The sequence below is a fragment of the Macrobrachium rosenbergii genome, chromosome 28 (assembly GCF_040412425.1).
Source record: "Macrobrachium rosenbergii isolate ZJJX-2024 chromosome 28, ASM4041242v1, whole genome shotgun sequence".
Classification (NCBI taxonomy): Eukaryota; Metazoa; Arthropoda; class Malacostraca; order Decapoda; family Palaemonidae; genus Macrobrachium; species Macrobrachium rosenbergii.
In genome coordinates this window covers 15748954-15770234 of record NC_089768.1, presented here as the reverse complement: position 1 = coordinate 15770234, position 21281 = coordinate 15748954, and the positions used below count along the sequence as shown (strand labels likewise).

The 21281-nt window shown below is 37.7% G+C and overlaps 1 protein-coding gene across 2 annotated transcripts in view; it reads right to left on the bottom strand.

Moving 5' to 3' along the window:
- Window positions 1-3182: 3182 nt before the first annotated feature.
- The window catches only part of LOC136854074 (uncharacterized), a 93956-nt gene continuing 75857 nt past the window's right edge, over window positions 3183-21281 (bottom strand). For both annotated transcript variants that reach the window (XM_067130193.1, XM_067130194.1), the window contains exons 16-22: window positions 19877-19948; window positions 14829-15038; window positions 14472-14534; window positions 13111-13395; window positions 12631-12843; window positions 9793-9855; window positions 3183-3547 (exon numbers count right to left, since the gene is read on the bottom strand). In XM_067130193.1, the coding sequence (XP_066986294.1) occupies window positions 3299-3547; window positions 9793-9855; window positions 12631-12843; window positions 13111-13395; window positions 14472-14534; window positions 14829-15038; window positions 19877-19948 (1155 nt within the window). In that variant the 3' untranslated portion in view covers window positions 3183-3298. The remainder of the gene's footprint in view (window positions 3548-9792; window positions 9856-12630; window positions 12844-13110; window positions 13396-14471; window positions 14535-14828; window positions 15039-19876; window positions 19949-21281) is intronic.

Here is a 21281-nt window from a genome sequence, read left to right as displayed (position 1 = left end):
TTTATTGGTTAAAAGCTACCTCAGATATAATATGCATTATCAATGGTATCTACCAAAACTGAGACAGGTATAGAAAGCCTACTCTTGTGTAATCTACAGAAAATATATCTCGCATTATACATGATGTACATTATGAACAAACCTGAGGTCTTTACATATGGGATTAACTTTCAGCAAGCTGGAAAACCAGCCATCACACTTTTGCAAGGTGGTTATGGTAATAGCTACCGATGGCAAGGGAGGAAACACTGCCCAAGAAGTTGGTGCGCATTCAATTCTACGCAGTTTGCCTTTTGGCCCAGGTAAGAGAATGAGGGGTGGTAAGAAGTGGGCCCTTTATGTAAAGACCTCAGGTAATGTTAGGAAAATAAAAATTACAGTACTTTACAAATTTGTCATTTGTTTCTAAATGAATACAAACCCTCGGTCTTTACATATGGGAGACTTACTTTTGGAGGGAGGATTCTGAGTAAATCTCTGACTGACTGGTAGTTCGGCTCGCCTGGGTACTCTCTTCCTGGTCATGAAAGAGCAAAGGAAGGAGGCCATGCTTCTGATCTATTGGACAAGAGTGATATTCAACTGACAGACTTCTGGGCATTTCGAATTAATGGAATGTAATATCCTTGATTACAAAAGGTTTGGATGAACCCACAGTGTCGGAGACTATATGCTAAGAATAACCAACTGGTCTGTTCATAGTCAGTCCCTCTCTCCCCTTACTAGAGAGAAGGAAGGATCTGCCCCAATGGAGCTAGATTATAAATAGGATACTCAGTCATCTAGATCACCTGCATGCACGCCCATCCAGCACGGGACGGCTCATTCACTGTTCCTCTGCCCACTGGAAGAGGAAGGGAGACAGAAGAAAGAGAGGAAGCCAGTCCCACGCACACACCTTCATCTTGCAGCTGCACACCTTAGGCAAAATGCAGTCTGTCCCTCAAGAGCTGGGTGAATTACAGGACTTAATGACAGCCGATTTAAGAAATTCCTGGATGATGGGAGTTGCTGGATCACAGAGTACCAGATTTAAGAGGTCAGACTGTATCAAATAATACAGGCAGGAAGGAGAATACAGTCTAACTGAGGAAAAATGAGTGGCTGTTCAAGGAAAACAAAACTTACAGTAACAGGCACTTAAAAAATTTTTTTAGGGCAGCTACTATACACACACACACGTACAGAAAATGAGCTATTGTGAGAAAAATTATTGCAATTACCAACATCAAAGAATAAGAAAGTGAAAGTAATGTTAATGTTTAACAATAACAATCATTAGGTCACCAAACTGTATATAGATACTGGGTCACCTCAGGTTAATGATCATGATCATGAAAGTTATTATAAAATTAAGTAGTTGAACATAACACATGAGAAGTATAAGAAAGAATCATTTGTCCTGCTAAGAAAACTGCATGTGCCCTGGGCAGATATCCTCTCAGCATCTGTATTTATTTGGGTGTAATAAGATTTGATCAAATAGGGGATCATTAAGATAATGAAAGGTAACAATGAAGCCCAGTATGGTGGAGGAACAATGATAAAAATAGATCCTCTGTGCCTACTTTATCTTTACAGTGAAGATAAAGACAAATCACACAAAAAACTCAATATTAAAGTTAACAAGAATATCCTTTATAATAAAAATCCCTTAAGAGCACTTTCTACACACTGAAAATTAGAAAGGGTGTTAAGAGAAGTGAGAGTGCTTGATCTAAGAGTAAAAACAAGATAACATAAGACAGACACTCTTGGGGGCAGCACAAAATTAGTAATTTAACATGAAATGGGAATATTACTTGGCAAACATTATTCTACAGGAAACTTACTTTTCTCAAGATAATGAGGATCTACAACGTAATGAAATATTTCAATGCACTTTCCACCTACTGAAATTCTAGAAAGGGATCCTACAGAAAACGGAAAACAATAGTGCACAATCTAAAAACGTACATAAAAGATCCACTCTTGTGGGGCTGCCCTGAGCAAAACTAATTTGTATTTGAACATGAAACAGGGGAGCATCATTAGGAGACCTTATTCAATAAAACAATCTATGCCCTTAACTTTCCTTAATAGGTAGTTGTAACATCTTGGCGATAAAGCACTACACAACATGAAAACTCAAAAAGACCTAAGAGTAATGGCAGAGTTTGGCCAGGCTTGCCACATCTGCGAAAGAAGGGCAAGTCATAATCTTTCAGGCAATCATTATAAAGCAGGATAAAGAGCCTTCCTGCCTTGAGTACATATAAATTTTGTTGCTGTACCTTATACCTGTCCTAACCCAGATGTGAGAGAATACTTGATATTAGTTAAATCTATCTGATGGAGCCCCAGACGGACCATAAGAGTAACTCCTTTGAGGATGAGCAGCAGTTGCACAATAAAAAAAAATAGTTTTACTGCTTAAATTTCTTTTTTACAGTAATATCTGAATACAGGTAAGTAAATTAGTTTCAAAATACTGTAACCTGTATTAAGAACGGGTATGAAAAACAGGGCAAACAGGGGTTATCATCAATTTTTTCAGGACATGCTACCAAAAATCTGAATGCATCTTATAGGCCAGGAGTTCTTATATGTTAGCAAATATGGCAAGTCAGAGGCAGTACTGTAAGAACCGTCCCACTGCCTTCCTTTTAGGCAGTTAATGCATAAGTAAAATAAGAGCTCTGTATATTGTATTTACCCAATCATACCTAGAAAGGTTTCATTTTACTGGAAGTGCCCTCCTCTAAAATCCAATGGTATATGGTTTGACCTCACCAAGGTGTGAGAATGACATATGATGATGTAGTAAGTAGAGGGAAGTTCCCTTAGCAGCAAGATGCTCCTCTATAAAAATTTCATACATGTATTTCTCTTTCTCCAGGCTAACCAGTCACACCATGCTATAACAGACAAGTAAAATAAGAGATTTGCTTCATGAAATATAAATGAAATTTTAAATCTGGTCAAATTTCTTCTCCGTTATTTTCAAGGGGCCAGTAATCTAATATTTCTTTACAATTTATTGACTGTACAGTATAATATTTAATTTACATAAAAAATTACAACTTCTGAGCAATAAAATACAGTATGTGTAAACGTTCTGAACGGCAAAGAAAGCTATTGTGATGAAATATCAGTGAAGTATTTGTAATTTTGTTATGGGGAAGAAATGAAAACTTACCTTATAAAGAAAGTCAGTCTATTTTACAAGGAATTTGGATCACTCTCTGCAAATAAAAATAGTTAAGGGGACTTTTTACAACTTTTTATTATGAAAATAAATGGAACATTCAATTGTGAATTATGATGCCCCCTCATCATATATTTCTGTGTCAATTCCAAAAATGTTCTCTTCATACTCATACAATTTTTCCATGTTATTTTCACACTGTTCCTCCATGAAGTCAGGTTCCTCTCTGTTATAGTCATCAAATTCCTCCTCTAGAATTTCATTATGTTCCTCTTCCAATACTGGACTTTGCAATGGCTGATCTAACACTTCAGACCTGGCTGATTCACTTTCTAATGGTCTTTTCTCTTCTTGTTTTTCCTGGAAAATAAGTTTAATTTGTAATTACAGAAATCAGAAAGTGAAAGGGAATTAGGCTCGGTTACAATTTTTGAAGTATGGAGTGATACAATGCCTTTCATGTGTTTGGGAAACAACTTTTCATTGCTTGACACAACATACAAACAACTTACTAATTTTATTCCCCTAGAGCTAATCTAAAGGATTAACTCTTGATTGACAAGTGACAGAGGATCAAGAAAAAATTATAATGAATACAGCAACGGGAGACTATGCTAAGGAAGCAGGTAAAAAACAAAATATATAAAACAACGTCCAGTGCAACCAATTGTTTACAGTGCTGAAGATTCTATGTAAAATCATTTGAGGTCCACTATCCCTGTTTTTTGTTATTTTTTATTTTTATTCATTCTCTTCTCTCTCTTTGCTACTGGCTGTCCATATAAAACTTTTTCCTGCTCCAGTTTTCTATCCTTAAGAATAAAATTGCCATGCCAGTCCACAAAATCTATGAAATTTAACTTGTGCAATATCATTAAACTTTTTATCAACACCATTTCAATATCAGACTTTCCTTTAAGGGGGTTGTGAAAATGGGTTTTCTACACTGAATACTCACCTGATCTACGTCCTCCCCTATGCCCTCATTTTAGGATTCTGCAGGCATTCCTCTTATGCCCTCATTCTAGGATTTTGTGGGCATTCCTACATGTCTTCATTCTAATACTTCCATATCTACTATACACTATAAGACACTACCATACTTATGAACATTCAAGTTACAAACATTCTGAGATACAAACAAACGTGATCGTAAGTTAAAATTGTTTCAGAGCGCTCCCCTTTGCCAACCATACGTTATCACAATTTATTTATTTTTTACATTATCATTCGTATTAATTAAGTACTGTACTGTACTCTACAAAATACAGCACTGTATGTGCAGTGTACAGTACTGTATCGTGTTTTAAGATTAAAAAATGTACAGTACTGTACTGACTTTATATCATACTGTACTTAAATAGATGTGAAGACCAACTTACGAACAATTCAAGATACGAATGGCCGTTCAGAACATAACTTGTTCGTATGTAGGTAGTGTCTGTAATTTTAGTCTACTGTATACAAGTGATATGATTGTTGGCCTGGAAAACAAGATTGTTCAGTATGCCAATAATGCAACACTTGTGGGTGTTGTAAAGTCTCCTCTTATGAGAAATGAAGCTGCCCTTAATCTCAGGAATAGGACACCCCTGAATTGCAGAAGCATTTTTTAGGGATTTTTAAGATGAATTGTCATTTTAATGATCTCGAGGACAAGACTGTGGCCTGCCCTGTAGACCACTCCTCTGCCACCGAATCACTTTGGGGACCCCAGAAGGAACCCAGAGCTCCAACTGGCCTGCCATGGTCTAGATTTGCCAATGGGGTTTTGAACTTGGTAAATTCTCTTGTTTCTGTGCAAGACAATTCCCTAAGGTCCAGCCACTGGCTTGTCAGGGAAAATGTTACGTACATTAGAGAGCCCATTTATTGCTGACAAAACGGGTTGACCCAGACTTGATACATCTATGTCCTGGGCTGTATCTCCATGCAAAGGGAGTCTCTCTCTGCAGTTGGAGGCAGTGTCACTGGAATCGACTGGCATGGCAGTGTTCCAGATGGTCTGGTGGTTGGATCTTTGGTCCCTTACAGTGGCCAAGATTGCTTACTCTTTGAATGTTCATATGTCCAAGGACAATGCAGCTTTTAAGAGACTGATGCTTTCTGGGGGTAGGAGTATCACCTACCTTGCCCACCAGACAGCCAACCTGCAGGCAAACCTAATTCTGAAGAGGCAAGATGCAGTTCTGTCTCAACTCTCAAGGTTTGTTAGCCTGAAGTTGGCTCTGGTTCTAAGGAATGGATCAGTACTGGGATCTTCCTTTCTCTTTGCTAAGTGAGGTGGAGGCCGTGGTGAAGAGGCTTTGGTTCAAAAACAATAACAAGCTTGTCCACAAGAAGTGTCCAAGACTTCTTGACCTCTGAGTGGCACTGCAGCCCGACCCTCGGGTCACGCTGGCCCTTCCTCTCATGGTCAGAGAAAGTCCCAAACTTGCTCTGCCCTGTGTAGAGGAACCTAGTCTTCTTCTGCCCCTGGTAGCAAAAGGTGCGCAGTCACGCCTTTCAACCCCTCCTCCTGTCCTAGGAAGGGGGGGAAGGGAAAGAAGGGAGAGGGACACTAGGGGCAGCATTCCTCCCCACTTGCTGCCAATGGTGGGCGGGTTCCTGTTGAGCCACTGGGCAACTTGGCAGTGATGTGGCGCAGAGACCTGGGTAGTGGATGTCTTTTGGGGAGGGTATCCTTAACCCTTCAAGTTTATGCCACCCCTCACCCTTGAACCAGTCTGGTTCCAGACGTACAGTATGTTCCCAGCTCGCAGAAGGATCTTGCCCTTGAGATGTGGTGAATGCGATGCTTTGGAAAGGCACAGTGGAAGTCATGAAAGACCAATCTCCAGGGTTTTAAAGCTGTCTGTTACTGGTGGTGAAGGCAACAGGAGGTTGGAGGACTGTCATCGACCTCTCTCCATTGAATCGGATTGTTTGCCAGACTCTGCTAAAGATGGAAATGACTCGCTCAGTTCTTGATTCCATCAGAGAGGGCAACTTCGTGCTTCTGATGGATTTGAAGATGCTTATTTTCAAATAACTATCCATCGATCTTCTCAAAGTACCTCCGCTTTACCCTCAGGGAGATGGTTTTCCAGTTCAGGGCACTTTGTTTCGGACTCTCAATTGCCCACTAAGTGTTCACACTGATTTCAGCTTGGGCCAATTTGCACAGGATATGTCTCTTAAGGAACCTGGATGACTGGTTGGTCCTGGTGAGTTTGCTGCCGCACTTGCTTCTGGACAGTGATCACTCTCAAGTTTTGCCACAACCTGGGTGTAGTGATTGGTTTGGGCTCTCAATTGCCCCCTAAGTGTTCACACAAGTGTTCACACAAGTGTTCACACTGATTTCAGCTTGGGCCAATTCACACAAGATACGTCTCTTGAGGAACCTGGATGATTGGTTGGATCTGGTGAGTTTGCTGCTGCAGTCGCTTCCAGACAGTGATCACCTTCTCAAGTTTTGCCACAACCTGGGTGTAGTGATCAACTTCAAGAAGTCAGATGTGAGCCCAAGCAGGGAGTAAAATACCTGAGCATGCTGATAGACATGGCAGCACCGAGAGTCTTCCCTTCAGATTCTTGCATCAGCAAGTTCAGAAAGATATCGCAGAAGTTTCTGTACTGACAGAAACAGCCTGCTCAGCAATGGCAGGTCGTTCTGGCTTACCTGCCATTGTTGGAGAAGCTGATCCATCATGGGCAGCTTCACTTCCGCTCCCTCAGCGGAGGTAAAGGAGTTTTGGTGTCCAGCAAGGGAACCTCCTTTCTCTTCTGTTCCTCTGTCAGAGGAAGCAAGGAGAGACCTGAATTAGTGGTTAGATGACAGGAACCTTTTAATAGGAGTGCCACTGGCACTCCCCCTCCCAAGATGCTTCCCTTTTTGGATGCATCAACCAAGGGATGGGGTGCACACCTGGAAGAGTTGTTGGTTTCAGGTATGTCAGATCAGAATGACAAGCTCCTCCACATCAATGACCCAGAACTAAAAGCTGCATTTCTGGGCCTGCAAGAATTTCAGGATCGAGTGGTGGGGCACTCTGTGGTGTTGATGAGCAACAACACTAGAGGTGGTGGCACACGTTAACAAGCAAGGGGGACTAGCGCCCTTCCAGCTTCACAAGTTGGCAGTGTAGGTCTCTACTCCAAGATATTGCAGAGAGGCTCCTTGAGCTTTGGGGGGCTCATAATATCGATCTGTTTGCAACCCTGTACAACAGAAGGCTCCAGGTATTTTAATCCATAGTATCGGACCCATTGACTGCAAGAGAGGATGCCTTCCAGCACCCATGGGACAACCTAATAGCATAAACTTTTCCTCTGTTTTTCTTTTTGATTCATCAGGTGTTGAACAGGTTGCTGGCACCCTGAATCTCAGGTTGATTCTGGTGGCCACCAAGTGGCCACGTGCTGAGTGTTATCCAGGCCTGCTGGCTCTGTGATCCAAGGTCCTGAGAGGGATCTTCTTGTGACACAACCTTCTGTGCTAGTTGCATGTTGAGAGATATCACCAGGGAGTGAAAGCGCTGGCACTTCAATGCATGGAGACTATCCAGCGCCTCCTGCGATTATCAGGATTTTCTCACTGCACAGCAAAGATGTCTCAACATTTCAGGCCAGTGTCTCGATGCCTCTTTGTTAGTACAGGCTCAACAGGAATATGCATGTTAGTACAGGCTCAACAGGAATATGCATCGTCTGGCAAGGAAGACATGGGTACAGTCTGGGCAAGAGCTCACGAGGTTAGGGCACCACCCTGTCCCTAATATTCCAGATGAACCTGACGGTGCAACAGGTATTATGGGCAGGGGTACGGTCATGCCAGACCACACTCACCTCATTCTACCTTTGCGACATTGCCCACAAGTCATTGGACACGTTTTCCTTGGGCCGTGTTGACTGCCCAACAGGTTGTGTAGCTCACTCAGCTCCCCTAAGGGGACAAATAGCATCTTGTCTAAGGTATTCAGTAAACGAGAGAGTGTGTGTGTAAGCGACTGATCTTATCTGTTTTCTCTTTTACCTTTCTCTCTCATATGACAGACAGTTAGGTAGCGAGCAGTTACATGCTGGACAGACAAGGATTGAATGGATGCATGCATGCATGCACCACCCCTCTCCCTGGATGCATGTCCCCACCCCCTCTCTCTTGGTAATGGGAGAGAGGGATAGTCTCAAATCTTCAAGACCAGGAAGGTATTCCCAGGTGGGTAGAACCAACCAGTTGGTTCAGAGTGCCCAGGCTCTTCCCACCAATAGTTAAGTCTCCTATGTAAAGAATGAAGGTTTGTGTTTGTGTAGGAACAAATAGCAAATTTTTAAAGTAATTTGTATTTTTCCCAATATACAAACCAGCAGTTCATTACGCTAATGGCCCACCTCTGCCACCCCCCATTTCTGGTACCCAGCCCCAGCAAAGTGGAGTACAGACTGACAGGTGGGCAGAGCTTCCCCCTACCTGTCGATGGTTAACGACCTTGTCTGAAAGTTAAATGGCCGTTCCAGCTCACATTCTCAAGCTAAATCCCCCATGCAAAGAAATTCCGGTTTGTATGTTAGGAAAAATACAAATTACTTTAAAAATCTGCCATTTCTCTGCAGTTATATGAAAAGATTAAATGTGGAAAATCCTCAAGGACACCTTCCCTCTTTTTCAGCATTACATTCACCAGTGTGTACATAACCATGCAGAAGTCAATACTGAAGCCTATCCAAATAAAGACACTAATCTTATGCCCCTGAAGACTACTGAGTTAGCAGTCAGCAATGTACAAGTGGTACTGTTTTTCCAAGTTGCCTATTTATCAGGAAGAAACATTACTGATGGTGAAGGGAAAAATTACACAAAAGCAGCTCATAACATGGCCCAAGGGGTTTGTGCTTAACGACATCCTGACAATTTATAAAGTTTGTCACTCTACGAATCATTCACCCATTGGAAAAATTAAGATATCTCACCAAAATACTTGCTTCATCAATAGTGGAGATACATAAGTATGAAAAGGATGCTAGAGGGTAAATGATGGCACTTGTCAAAGTTATCCAGGATAAAAGCCAAAGAATGTCTGAGGAATTTCAGGGGCAAGGTCTTAACACTCTCCCTGACAAACAAAGAATGAGGGAGGGATCTGGTTCTGACAGATGGATCTGCCCACAGACTCACATGGCAACTGGCTAACTGCAATTTTCTTCATTTTCCAGGGCTATGCACCAGAGGCCCATTTTCAGCCAATGTCAAGGCCTAATATGAGTACAGTAATGGACCTGTGATGAAAAGTCTCATTTTACACCCACCAAATATGTGCATAACAACACTGAGAATAACTTCATTTTTTAGTATGTTAACAAAAATACCACATAATGGCAATAAAAAAGACAGCTATACCATCTACAGCAAGGAAAAGTTTCGAAGTTACAATTATAACTATAAATGACTGTAATAACTGGCTTTAACTATGCAAAGTTTAGCTTTCACAGTGTTACAAAAGTTACCGTGTAATGAAAAAGTAAAAATATTACATGACCATAGATAATGATGGAACAACAATTGGCTATATCCTACCTTTACATCTTTGTAAATGTACATTAAAACCATGAAAAGTTTATAATACCTGTCTGGGTCCTTTTTTGATATGAGGCTCAGCATATTTTACTGTAATAGCCATTCCTTTGATCTGAAAAAAAATTATTTATTTATAGTGAATATTATGAGAAAAATGCTATACTGTACTACCACTCCTTAAACTGATGAGTCCCTGACATCACAATATTTACATTTGCAGTGTGCCATGTCTACAGTAAAAAGAGAAAGAACTAGTAATCTTACTAGGTTAGTACATGTGTATTCCACTATACTGTCTCAAACAGCTGCAAAAAATGGGAAACTGGAAGGGGTGTCACAAATTTTTAAGAATATACTTTTTTAAACTGAGCCTTTCTGTTCCAGTCAGAGCTGTGATTAGCAATATTTCACTCTTTTACTATGAATTTACTATTCATGCTATGATGCTCATTCTCTTCTCTTTAAACATGAATACTTGTACTTAATTATGTTCATAAAAAGCACACAAATATACGAAACAAAAGGTCAAAACTATGAACTGAAGAGTAGCCATAAATGGTACATCAGGGCATAACAATGGGCATAAAGGGTTGATTTTGGATGCCTCATCAGTGTCATACATAATTGAAAAGGTTAAGTTTATTTTCTCAAATAATCATTACCATTCAATACTCTGAACACACACTTAAGAGAGAGCGAGTTAAGCTGCTGTAACCTGGAATAGATCAGGGGCATCAAGGAACCAGATGGAACTACAGGGCAGTGCCAAAGTGAAGAGCCGAGATCTCTGAGTTTTGTATGGGGGTCATAGATTGAACTAGGACCATGTTATTAAAAGTACAGAGTTGCACTGCATAAAAGGAGACACTTCCTATAAAACAGAAGCATTCTTACCACTAATGTATGGTGTAGGAGCCTGACACCCTGAAAGCATTATAACCCATAACACCAACCAAGCAGTTAAAGCTTGGCATGATACCAAACTGGTCCTAAAGAATACGAAGAATAATGCCTCATATAAGAAGCCAAAGTGGTTGAAACTTCCATGCTCCTGCTATTAAAATGGAATCAATATCACAACTTCCTGTAAAATAAAAGAAAATGGATAGCTCACTGATCTTATGTACCAATACCTTTACCTAGGCCACTTGCTCCTTAGATCTCAAGAAGACCCATTTAAGCCAGAGTGAGATTGTATTCTTTTTAACATCCTTCTTACCCTGATCTTTTAATAAGAACAATCTGGCCAAGTCTTCTCTAAAATGATGAATAGCCCTGATAGGGCACAGGAGAACTTCCTCATTCTTAGCCTGTCGAGAAGGATGAGGAATGGCAGCAGGAGCAGTAGAATGACCTATAATACTTACATTGAGTTTTGGCAACAAAGTAAAGAGCAATACAGTCCAGTGGAATTCCAATTTCTGGAATGAGTTGCCCTTCTTATCATGCCTTAGGAATAATGTCCATTCAGACTGATTTTCCTGGCAATGACCTAGCTTGATAATCTCCAGGAGAGAAGATTCTGGTGGAAATTTCTGAAGTTAGGTTGATACAATAGCTCCTCCCATATATGAATAGTTCTTTTTAATGGGGATATGAGGCTGAGAAACCATTCCTGATCCTGAAGGGGTATGTACTACAAAATCAATCAGCTGTCTCACCACCTTTATTATTATTATTCAGAAGATGAACCCTATTCATATGGAACAAGCCCACAGGGACCACTGACTTGAAATTCCAGCTTCCAAAGAATATGGTGCTCATTAGGAAGTAAGAGAAGGTAAAGGGAAATACAAAAAGATCTCATTTATTAAAAAAAAAATTAAATTAATGAATAGATAAAAATGTATTAAAATGCAAGGAGAACAGCATTAGGGTAGTAATGCATTGCATCTTTGCTTGAACTTTTAAAAGTTCCAATTGCACTACATCCTCAGGGAGACAGTTTCATAGTCCAACGATGTGAGGAATAAAGGACCTCTGGAACTAACAGGTTCAATAGCGAGGCACATTTACTGCATATTGTCACTGCTGTTCAGCAAATCTGGTCACTCTCGGAAGGAAAAGATGATCAGGGATCAATTACGAATGTGAAAGATCTCTGTTAAAACACAACTTGTAAAAAACTGACAAACAAGAGACCATCCATTGATGGTCCAAGTCATACCTGCTAATGTTAGGAAACAGAAACCTACTACCATGAACCACTCTGTCTAAAAGGGAAAGTCTCTGGCAGAGGCAGACATCCAAACTGGAGAACAGTATTCTAGTAGAATACTGGAATACAAGAGCTAGAAAAATGATCCTCTGCAAAGTACATATCTGGAGAGCAAGAGAGTAGCTATTAAAGGGATTGCAGGTCCAGACAAACACTTATGATCTTGGGAACACTAAAGACATGTATATGCAGTAGGTAGAGATGATTAAAGATGAATTTAAGAGATGATTAAAGATGAATTTACAGGAGTGTGAAAAAAATTAATGTACGTTCAATGTTATTCAATGTCATGATTGTTATTGTTATAAGCCTTTTTAACAGAGAAAATGCCTTCTTAGTGTAAGAGCTATGATTTAATCTCGAAAGGAATGAAGAAAGTATACCTTACTGTGTTAATAATGATGTATGAGAGAGAGAGAGAGAGAGAGAGAGAGAGAGAGAGAGAGAGAGAGAGAGAGAGAGAGAGAGAGAGAGAGAGAGAGAGAGAGAGAGAGAGAGAGAGAATCTTTATTCAAGATATGTAAAATTCTGTTTCTCAAACAACACACTTAAACACTACTGAGAATATATACTGCGTGTCATGCTTTAACACAAGATTATATGGAAGGAGTCTTTGACAGACTCAACCCCCTTATGGTATAATACAGTGCATGAAAAAAATGCACTTACGTTGTGGTCGTCCTTTAAAACTGCACTATCAGAAGCCTTAGAATCAGAAAAGGTTATAAATGCAAAACCACGACACAGCCCTTTCTTGTTCCTTTTCACATCAAGTTCTTGAATTTTTCCAAAGCAGGAGAAATAATTCCAAAGATCATCATCAGAGCAAGTCTTGTCAAGACTGCCAACATACAATCTGTCACACTTCTCAGTTGGCCGCACCTGTAACAGTGACTAAAGGTTACCATAGATACATTTTCTTAAAAAGCTTTTGTAGAAATAAATGCTACGCACCACTTGACTAAGTAATCAGTAAAGTTCTCAAACATTACTTGAGTTCCATAAAATTAAGACCCTAATAGACATCAATATCCAGAAAAATTAGAACATCAAATCTTTAAAAAATCACTTAGCTTAAGGAAATTCTTTGAAAAAGCTACATGGGTAAAACAATGAGCATTCTGTACTAAGTTTAAACTCATCCTTAACCTTCTCATCTGGTTCTGTTCCTTCATTATCTATTTCAAGACTCATTTTATTGCGCACATAATCTCCACGTAAGTTTTCTTCTCTAATATCTTTTGATAGCTCACTGCCCTTTTCATTAAGTTCATCTTCCTCCTCCTCCTGTTCCAGTTCTTCCAGTAGGCCCAACTCTTGAGCTTGAATAAGGACCAGTTCATCAGCTAATTTTTCAGTGTCTCCAACTTCCTCTACACTGGAGTTTTCTTTAAGGTTTTTCGTCATGTTTACACCCAAAACAGGTTCTACCAACTGAAAAAGAGTTAGTTTTATTTTAGTCCCATATGAATTTGATGCTCTTGATATGTTTTTACAAATGTCACAAGAAAGAGAGAGAGAGAGAGAGAAATTCTGGGCTAATCACACAGACAGCAATGAGATACAGGACTGGAGCTTGTATGAGTGAGTGTGCTAGTCAGAAATGGCTCAGCCATTTCTCCCTTCTCACTCATCTCCCTATTTCATTTAATACATCCTATGTGACGCAAAATCCCTCAAGAAAGAACGCAGGTCAATACCAACTTCTGTGTTTATATCTGAACTTCAGGCAACAAGAAATGTCAAGTGTTGTTAATGAATTAAGGAAATCTATTTCAGAATTATTTTCAGTTTATCCAATCATCAGATCTTTTAAAAACTACAAGTCATTAAATGAAATGTACACTTCACTACTACTACTAATAATAATACTGATATAATATGGACTGCTACCTTACTTTCTCTACAAATTTCCCAGACGGATATTTGGGTCTTACATCTTCCCAACTTTGCTTACAAAGACATACAAGTATGTGTCTGGCCTCCCTAGCTGGTCTGACCTAAACCAACGCATCATCATTTGAGTGAGTTTTGCAAACATGGCAGATTCAAAAAAGTACCATTTTAATTAAGAAGTAATCCCACTTATAGAGCTGTTTTATTTCTATTGTCTATCTTCCTACATAGATATTCAGCTAGGCAATAATAGTTCATCCTTGGATGAATCACAAATTTTAAAACATTGTTATACGAGTACAAACAAACAAAAAAGCCTTATTTTAAGGTCCTATCTCCCTCAATATTCATTGGGTATAAATGCATTAATCTGAGAGTAAAGCTTTACAATGGATGTGAGGGTTAAAGGTTCAAGTTAAGGAATCTTAATCCACCTGTGGGGTATCTAGGATACCAAGATAATTTAAATCAGAGTAAGACTGATTAAGGCAATAGTTTTAATTTATGGAACAATTTACAGAGCTATAAAGCTGATTAAAAATGGAGAGCTGATACTGTACAGAAAAAACACAAGTTATTAAAATTTAGAATAGTAAAAAAGGAGTTTACTTTACCTTCAATTGTGCTTTTTTATGATGAGGCTTTGGCACATTAATAATTACAGGCTTCCCATTTATCTGGAAAAATAAAAATTTGGTTGACAAACAGAAGTACTGCACTTCATATATACTAAAACACACACACACATCTATAAAGAAAAGGGTAACTAATATATCTTATATATAATCATTGTAACCTACTCCTATTTTCACAATATCATAGCTTTTCTACAATACTGTACACTGAAAAACTTTTCATCAGCTGTGACAATTCAACTTCTTTTCACACACTGCAGGAAGATATACCTAACTAATTACCAGGTGATATTTTTTCTGTAAAAAATTAGATCAATGACTTAACAGAATCATTACCTCATGATGGGTTATAGATAGCACATATTCTGCAACCTTTGGATCACAAAAAGTAATAAACCCGAACCCACGGCAGATTCCATTTTTATTGATTTTTATATCAATGACTTGAATCTCTCCAAAGGCAGAGAAGTAGTTTCGGAGGTCATCTTCCTTACAAGTTGGACAGAGGCCACCAACATACAACTTCAGTTCACATTGCAACACAACCTGAAATTTAGGTTTATTGGTGAGTAACAGTTGGTTAAAAGTACAGGAAACTACTAGTGTTATTATTCATGATTAAAACTGCAGTTATGCAACAAGCAGAAACCATACTTCTCATTATTTGCAATGGAAATAGTAAAATTTTAACTGCAATTCTTATGCCAAAATTGCATGTATGATTGAAAAAGGATTGTGAGCACTCCAACAGCATTATACAAAATCTAACGTTATATTTAAGCTTCAATTATTTTCCTCCTTTATATTTGCTAATCTTCATATCCCTGACAGCAGACTGAGTTCTGAAGGGCTGCCTAAACTAAAAATGCAACAATTAACAAGGAGCTGTGTTAAGATAACTGGCTATTGCCAAGCAATGACCCCTTTCAACACTCTCTTTCAAAAACTGTCTACACATCAGAAGTACTTGCCAACTGGAGGTGCCATAAGGAGAATGCTCCCCAAAAACTAATTGTTTGTACAAAGATACAAATATGTGCTGTGTTGCAACTACTGCTTTAGAATGGATTCATCAATAAAAAAAAAGCCTAATTACAGTACAAAGATTACTGTCTTTCACCTCAGATTATACCACCAGTGTCCTAATTCACTGCACTAAAAGACAATACAGTACTCCAAGTGACTGTGTTATCCATCCAGACAGTCAAGAATTAATTAACCTTTAGCCTTTCTTGCTGCTTATGCCATGGTTCATCACTTCTTCCATTTGGTTTTGTGCATTTTCTTGTTTCATACAAGGGTTAGAGCACACACTTTGCATATATGTCTTTTCTTCTTCAACTGGTCAAGAAAACAGCCCATGAAATGAATGTGCTGCAAATTGCCTACTTTACTCTTAGTCCATCATCATCATCATCATCATTAGCATGAGCTCTTTTAAATTTAATATGAAAAATTATTGTTAACTTCTCAGGCAGGTTCTTCAATAAATGAAATCACCAATTGTCAAAAAAAGGTGAATTTTACGTAGAATAAAGAGCAAAGAAAGAAACAAGAAATAAGAGTTATAACATGCATGTACTATGATTATTAATTATTATTAACTACTGTTATTATTATTATTCAAAAGATGAACACCTATTCATATGGAACAATCCAACAGGGGCCATCAAATTGAAGTGCAAGCTTCAAAAGAATATGTTGTTCTTCTCAAAGACGTTACAGAGGATAACAAGAATACAGAAAAGATCAGTTATTAGAAAAGAAAAAAAGCTAAATTAATAAGATAAAAGTATAAATAAATTAGGTTCAAACTGCACAACCTCTGGGAGAATCCTCCTCAGTCCAATAGTGTGAGGAATAAAAGACCTCTAGGACTGAGAAGTTTGACAGTGTGGCACATTTACTGCATATTGGTGCTGTCTTAATTGCTAATGTTAGGAAACACAAACCTACCACCACAAACCAATCTATCTGAAAGGAATAAATCTCTGGCAGAAGAAAACATCCACACCAGAGAACAGTATTCTAATAAAAAGAAAGGAAAAATAACCTAAACGACTGCACTGATATAATACATAATTTCCATGTGGCATTTGCTGATACATTCATTAGATGTTTCCCAACAGTAAGATGTGAGCCAAAGTTACATCAGGTATGGTTAAAGCTTCAGCAGAGTCCCATCCACTCGAAGAGGAGGATGGGGTGGAAAATCAGAACGAGATCTACTAATCAATAGCGTTTTCGTTTTACTGGCGTTCTGCTAATACCCCAACAACTACACTATTCACTGATCCGCTCCATGTCATGAGAGACTTAGGGAAGCTTCATTTCTTGTAAGTGGAGACTGTACTATACAAGTGTTGCATCATCAGCATATTGAAAAATCTTGTTTTCCATGTCAGCATATTACCCATATACACTACAAATAACTGTGGACCAAGAACACTACCTCATGAAACTCAAGACATGATAGGTCTTAGTTCACTACAGATACCATCAACAGCAACTAGCTGCTGCCTACCTATATGAAAATCTTTACATAATCCTAAAACATATCCACAGACACTAAGATTCTGAAGCTGAAGCTGCTTTTGATTTATTAAATCAAAAGCAACACTAATTACTTGACATGCTACAACCCTTATCAAAGCTCTCTTGCAAAAGACAAGTCAAATTGAAAAGATCACTGCAAGTACCAAACTGTTTCCTATATGCATACTGACTAATAGCCAACAATCCTTTGGATTCCACATACTCAATAACACTATCATTAATCAATTAAGGCATACAGAAGAAACATAAAGCAGACAACTAAATCATGAATACATAGACCTCGACTTAAAACCAGGCAGTGGATTAGAACTTTAAGCAAAATCAGAGACAAAGATGGAAACATTCTACACAGCAAGGAGGAGCAAGTGATTATTTGCAATTCCTTCTGCATCCATCAAAATGCCTCCTTTTCTGACTTGTAAATAATTTTGGTAATATGGTTGGCAAACATTTCACTGTGACCAACTATCAAGGAAATTCTACATCAACCTTTACTTCTTCGCAGGGAAAATAAGAATACATTCAAGTCATTACCAACCATCCACCCCATTGTCATATACCATATTTTCCCGCTTTGTTTTGTTTGCTACGCTGCAAAAATTCAACTGTCTCATGGCACTGAAGTATCATGAGTTCAGCTGGTGTAACATATTAATTACTGTAGATTTTTCAGTTCATTTATTTTAAAAATACTAAATTTTATGGCGTCTCAAGGTTATTGATTTTAATTATTAAGTTTTTCAGAAGTTGGCATACCATGAAATTAAAAAGTTGAACAGATCACTAAGTAACATACCCAGTATAAAATGCCCTGCTATGTTTCTTTCGAAATTTTCCTAGCTAAAAATGTCCCAATGCATGCCAATGGATGGAACTACATCTAATACAGTACTTAAAGAGTCTGGTAGTATTGTTGCATGCTTATGCAGCAACTCTTTTTCAATCCCAAACAGAGGACAACATAAACAGCACAATATGAATATTATACATATGGAATAACATTTTATGGCACAATTGAACTTTTTAAAAACATCACACCATGACATCCTGAATAGAACAAAATAAAAATAGAGTAAATTTTAATATCAACACAATACAGATATCAATTATGAAAAATCTTTTTATTTTCAAAACCAAAAAATATTTTGCACATTGTTTCCATCTGTGAAAGTACCTCAAGAACTTGACACAGATCTTTTTATTAAAACAATCTTGCTATAGTAAATATTATTATAGCAAGACTGTTCTAATAAAAAATCTTTTGTGTCAAACCCTTTTATAACATACTGCAATTTTTCATTTTGTCAGATAATAATGTTCCCTTAAAGTCAGGGTCATTTGGAGAAGTGCAAATACCGTTCATACTAATATACAGTACTGTATAACATCTAAGTTACTACTCGTCCACTGACTCAGCTACTGCCAATATGGAAAAAAATCTTTTTTACTATATATAACTGTGCTCTATTTTGTTTTTATGATGATTATTCATTTATTATTTTAATTAAGTATTATTTAGTATACACTTCATTTAAAAGTCATATACAAGAGCTCTAATTACTGTCTAGCATAGTTAACCTTCCTCTGGGGTCAGGATAGACAAAAGGTTAGGCCTGTAGGACGCATGATAAACTTCTGAGACATATTTCAGGACAAAAATGCTTTCTTCAAAATGCTAGGAAATATGGTACTGAACATTTTTTTGCCAAAATAAAGACTCAATACTCTCCATTACACATAGCATATATAACAAAAAATGCATATGCATCCAAAAAATCCAAGAAAGATTAATATAAAATTATTGGAAATGTACTGTAATGCTCATAATCAGTACCCTGTCCCCTTACAGTCTTTATAAGGCCATCTGCCATTGCCTTCAGCAAAGACTGAACTACTGTACTAACAATATTTGTTTTCATTTATCTTAAACTGAAATTCTTATATTACTAAGTTAAATGGTTGTACTGGAAAGCAAGAAAAAAGGAGAGCAAATTATATCATGAATTATACTTCAAATATGTCAACAACAACACACTTCTATTAAGTTAAATTATATTTTAATTCATTTAAAAAATGAATGGTCATGAAGCATCAAAACAATAGGCTGCTATAAAAGACAGACTACTGTATTTGTTACTTTCTCCTGCAATGTCTCTAACTCCAAATAAGGGTAGTGTATTAGGAAGATGGAGGCTTTGCAAATCAATGGTCTTTTAGACTTACACAGTGCCTTGTAAAGCAAACAGCAGACAGTACTACAGGTTCTCTGCAGCATCCCTTTGGCCCCTGCTGCATAGCTTTGTACCTATTACTTTAAATTTGTTGCCTTTTGATTCTTCCTACTTATCTGTCCAACTTCTTTGAATTTACCTTGCTCCAATTTTCTCCTCTCATTTAAGAGCAAATTTTACTGTGTAATTCCTTGGAATCTTGAAATATGACTCAAGTGATCTCATAACATTAACATATAATAATAATTCTACGTTTGAATCACATCTTTGATTATTCTTAACAATAATAAAAATGTACTGATTTCAGTCATGATATTTCAAAATGTTGATTGTACAAGGCTGTGCACTGAACTTAATTGGTGTAGGATGTTTGGAGTGAGCTGTGTTGGAATATAAGTGGCTAAAAGAACAATGTGCTACACTTCATAATGACCACCAACAATCAGAAGTAATATGACAAAACAAAATATACCAGGCCTTATATTCAAGTTGTCTGTAATAAGATAGATCCTTTATCTTACCATAACTAGATACCCTTCAATGATAAATTTACATTCAAATGAAGGGACATTCTTTTAATACAACTGCACATCTTACCTTCTCTTCCTTCTTGTTGTTGATCAGTTTCTTGAACACCTCTTGCTTCACTGCTACTAATTCACCATTTACCTGTAAAATTCAATGGCGCAAAATAATTCATCCCAAAGCAGCAAAAACTCATCTGTAACAAAATAAATCCGAGACATAAAGAAACCTATTTTAAAATAAGATCTGAAAAACTAATCTAACAAAATACACTTTGTGTAGTAAATTGGTAAAACTACAATGAAGTCAAAATGATTCCTATCATTACCTATCAATTAGATAATAAAGGAAAAACACACTTAAGAAAATGATAATCACTTATATCCATCATGCAACACTGATTTAACTAGACAATCCTCACTCTGTAGAATGAAGCATAAAAAAAAGACAATTGTAAGCACATGTGGCAGAATGCATGGAAGATCCACTAGTTACAAATAAAATGCACCTCAAATAATATGGCACTGCCATTCCAAGACAATTCAAAGTAAAGATGGCAGAATCCATGGAAGAGACACTGGCGACGTACACTAAAGTAGCTAGTGCCTTGTAGGAAACAGTTCCTAGCTGACTTAGGCCAATGATCCCTGACACTGCCAAACGATTTTTAACCAAGATCTGCAAGACATCCAGAGCTGAAGCCGAGGAAGCAGGGGTATCTAAACCAAATTCATTCAAAACACTAACTGACTTTTGTTATATTACTTCATCCATACTGGGGATAAAAAAGGTCCCCATCTATAGAGGCTCTGAATTGACAATGGGGACTTCCAGTGATGAATACACTTTATAGAGTAAAGGGTGAACACACTTTGTAATATAAAGGGTTACAGGCATAATGAAATCACAAGATAAATAATTGATTAATGTGTGTACTGTTGTACGACATTAAGCATACATGTGCAAAAGGCAAAATGAAGAAATTTAAACACCATGTAAACACCTACTTGAGAAATTTTAATCAAAGTCAAGCCAAGTGGTGTTAATACCATACTCCACTTCAAACCTCTCTTTGAATAAATCAAATCACATCAAGAAATTATATTTTCTGTTGTGGTTAGAAATAATCAGTGAAATGGCTCACTAACTTTACACAATCTTAAAAGGCAAATAACTAAGCAAAGGCTGCAAAAGCACATGTACTGGTACTAAACATCCTATTCAGTCATTAAGTTAGAAAAGCACAGAACACTGGTTGACAAAATAGTGAGAAGGGGGCTCCCTTTAACCACCATATAACTACGTGACAGAATGACCCAAGCTTTTTTTTTTTTTATGAGTCAGTACTCCTCTGGAACAATCATGAAGCTTTTCTATCAAGAATGATTGTGTCTTTCAAGAAGCACATACAGTAGTTATGTCGTGACCTGTTATTCAGCCACCAGAAAAATAAGAGGTTTGTCCATGTATAAACACA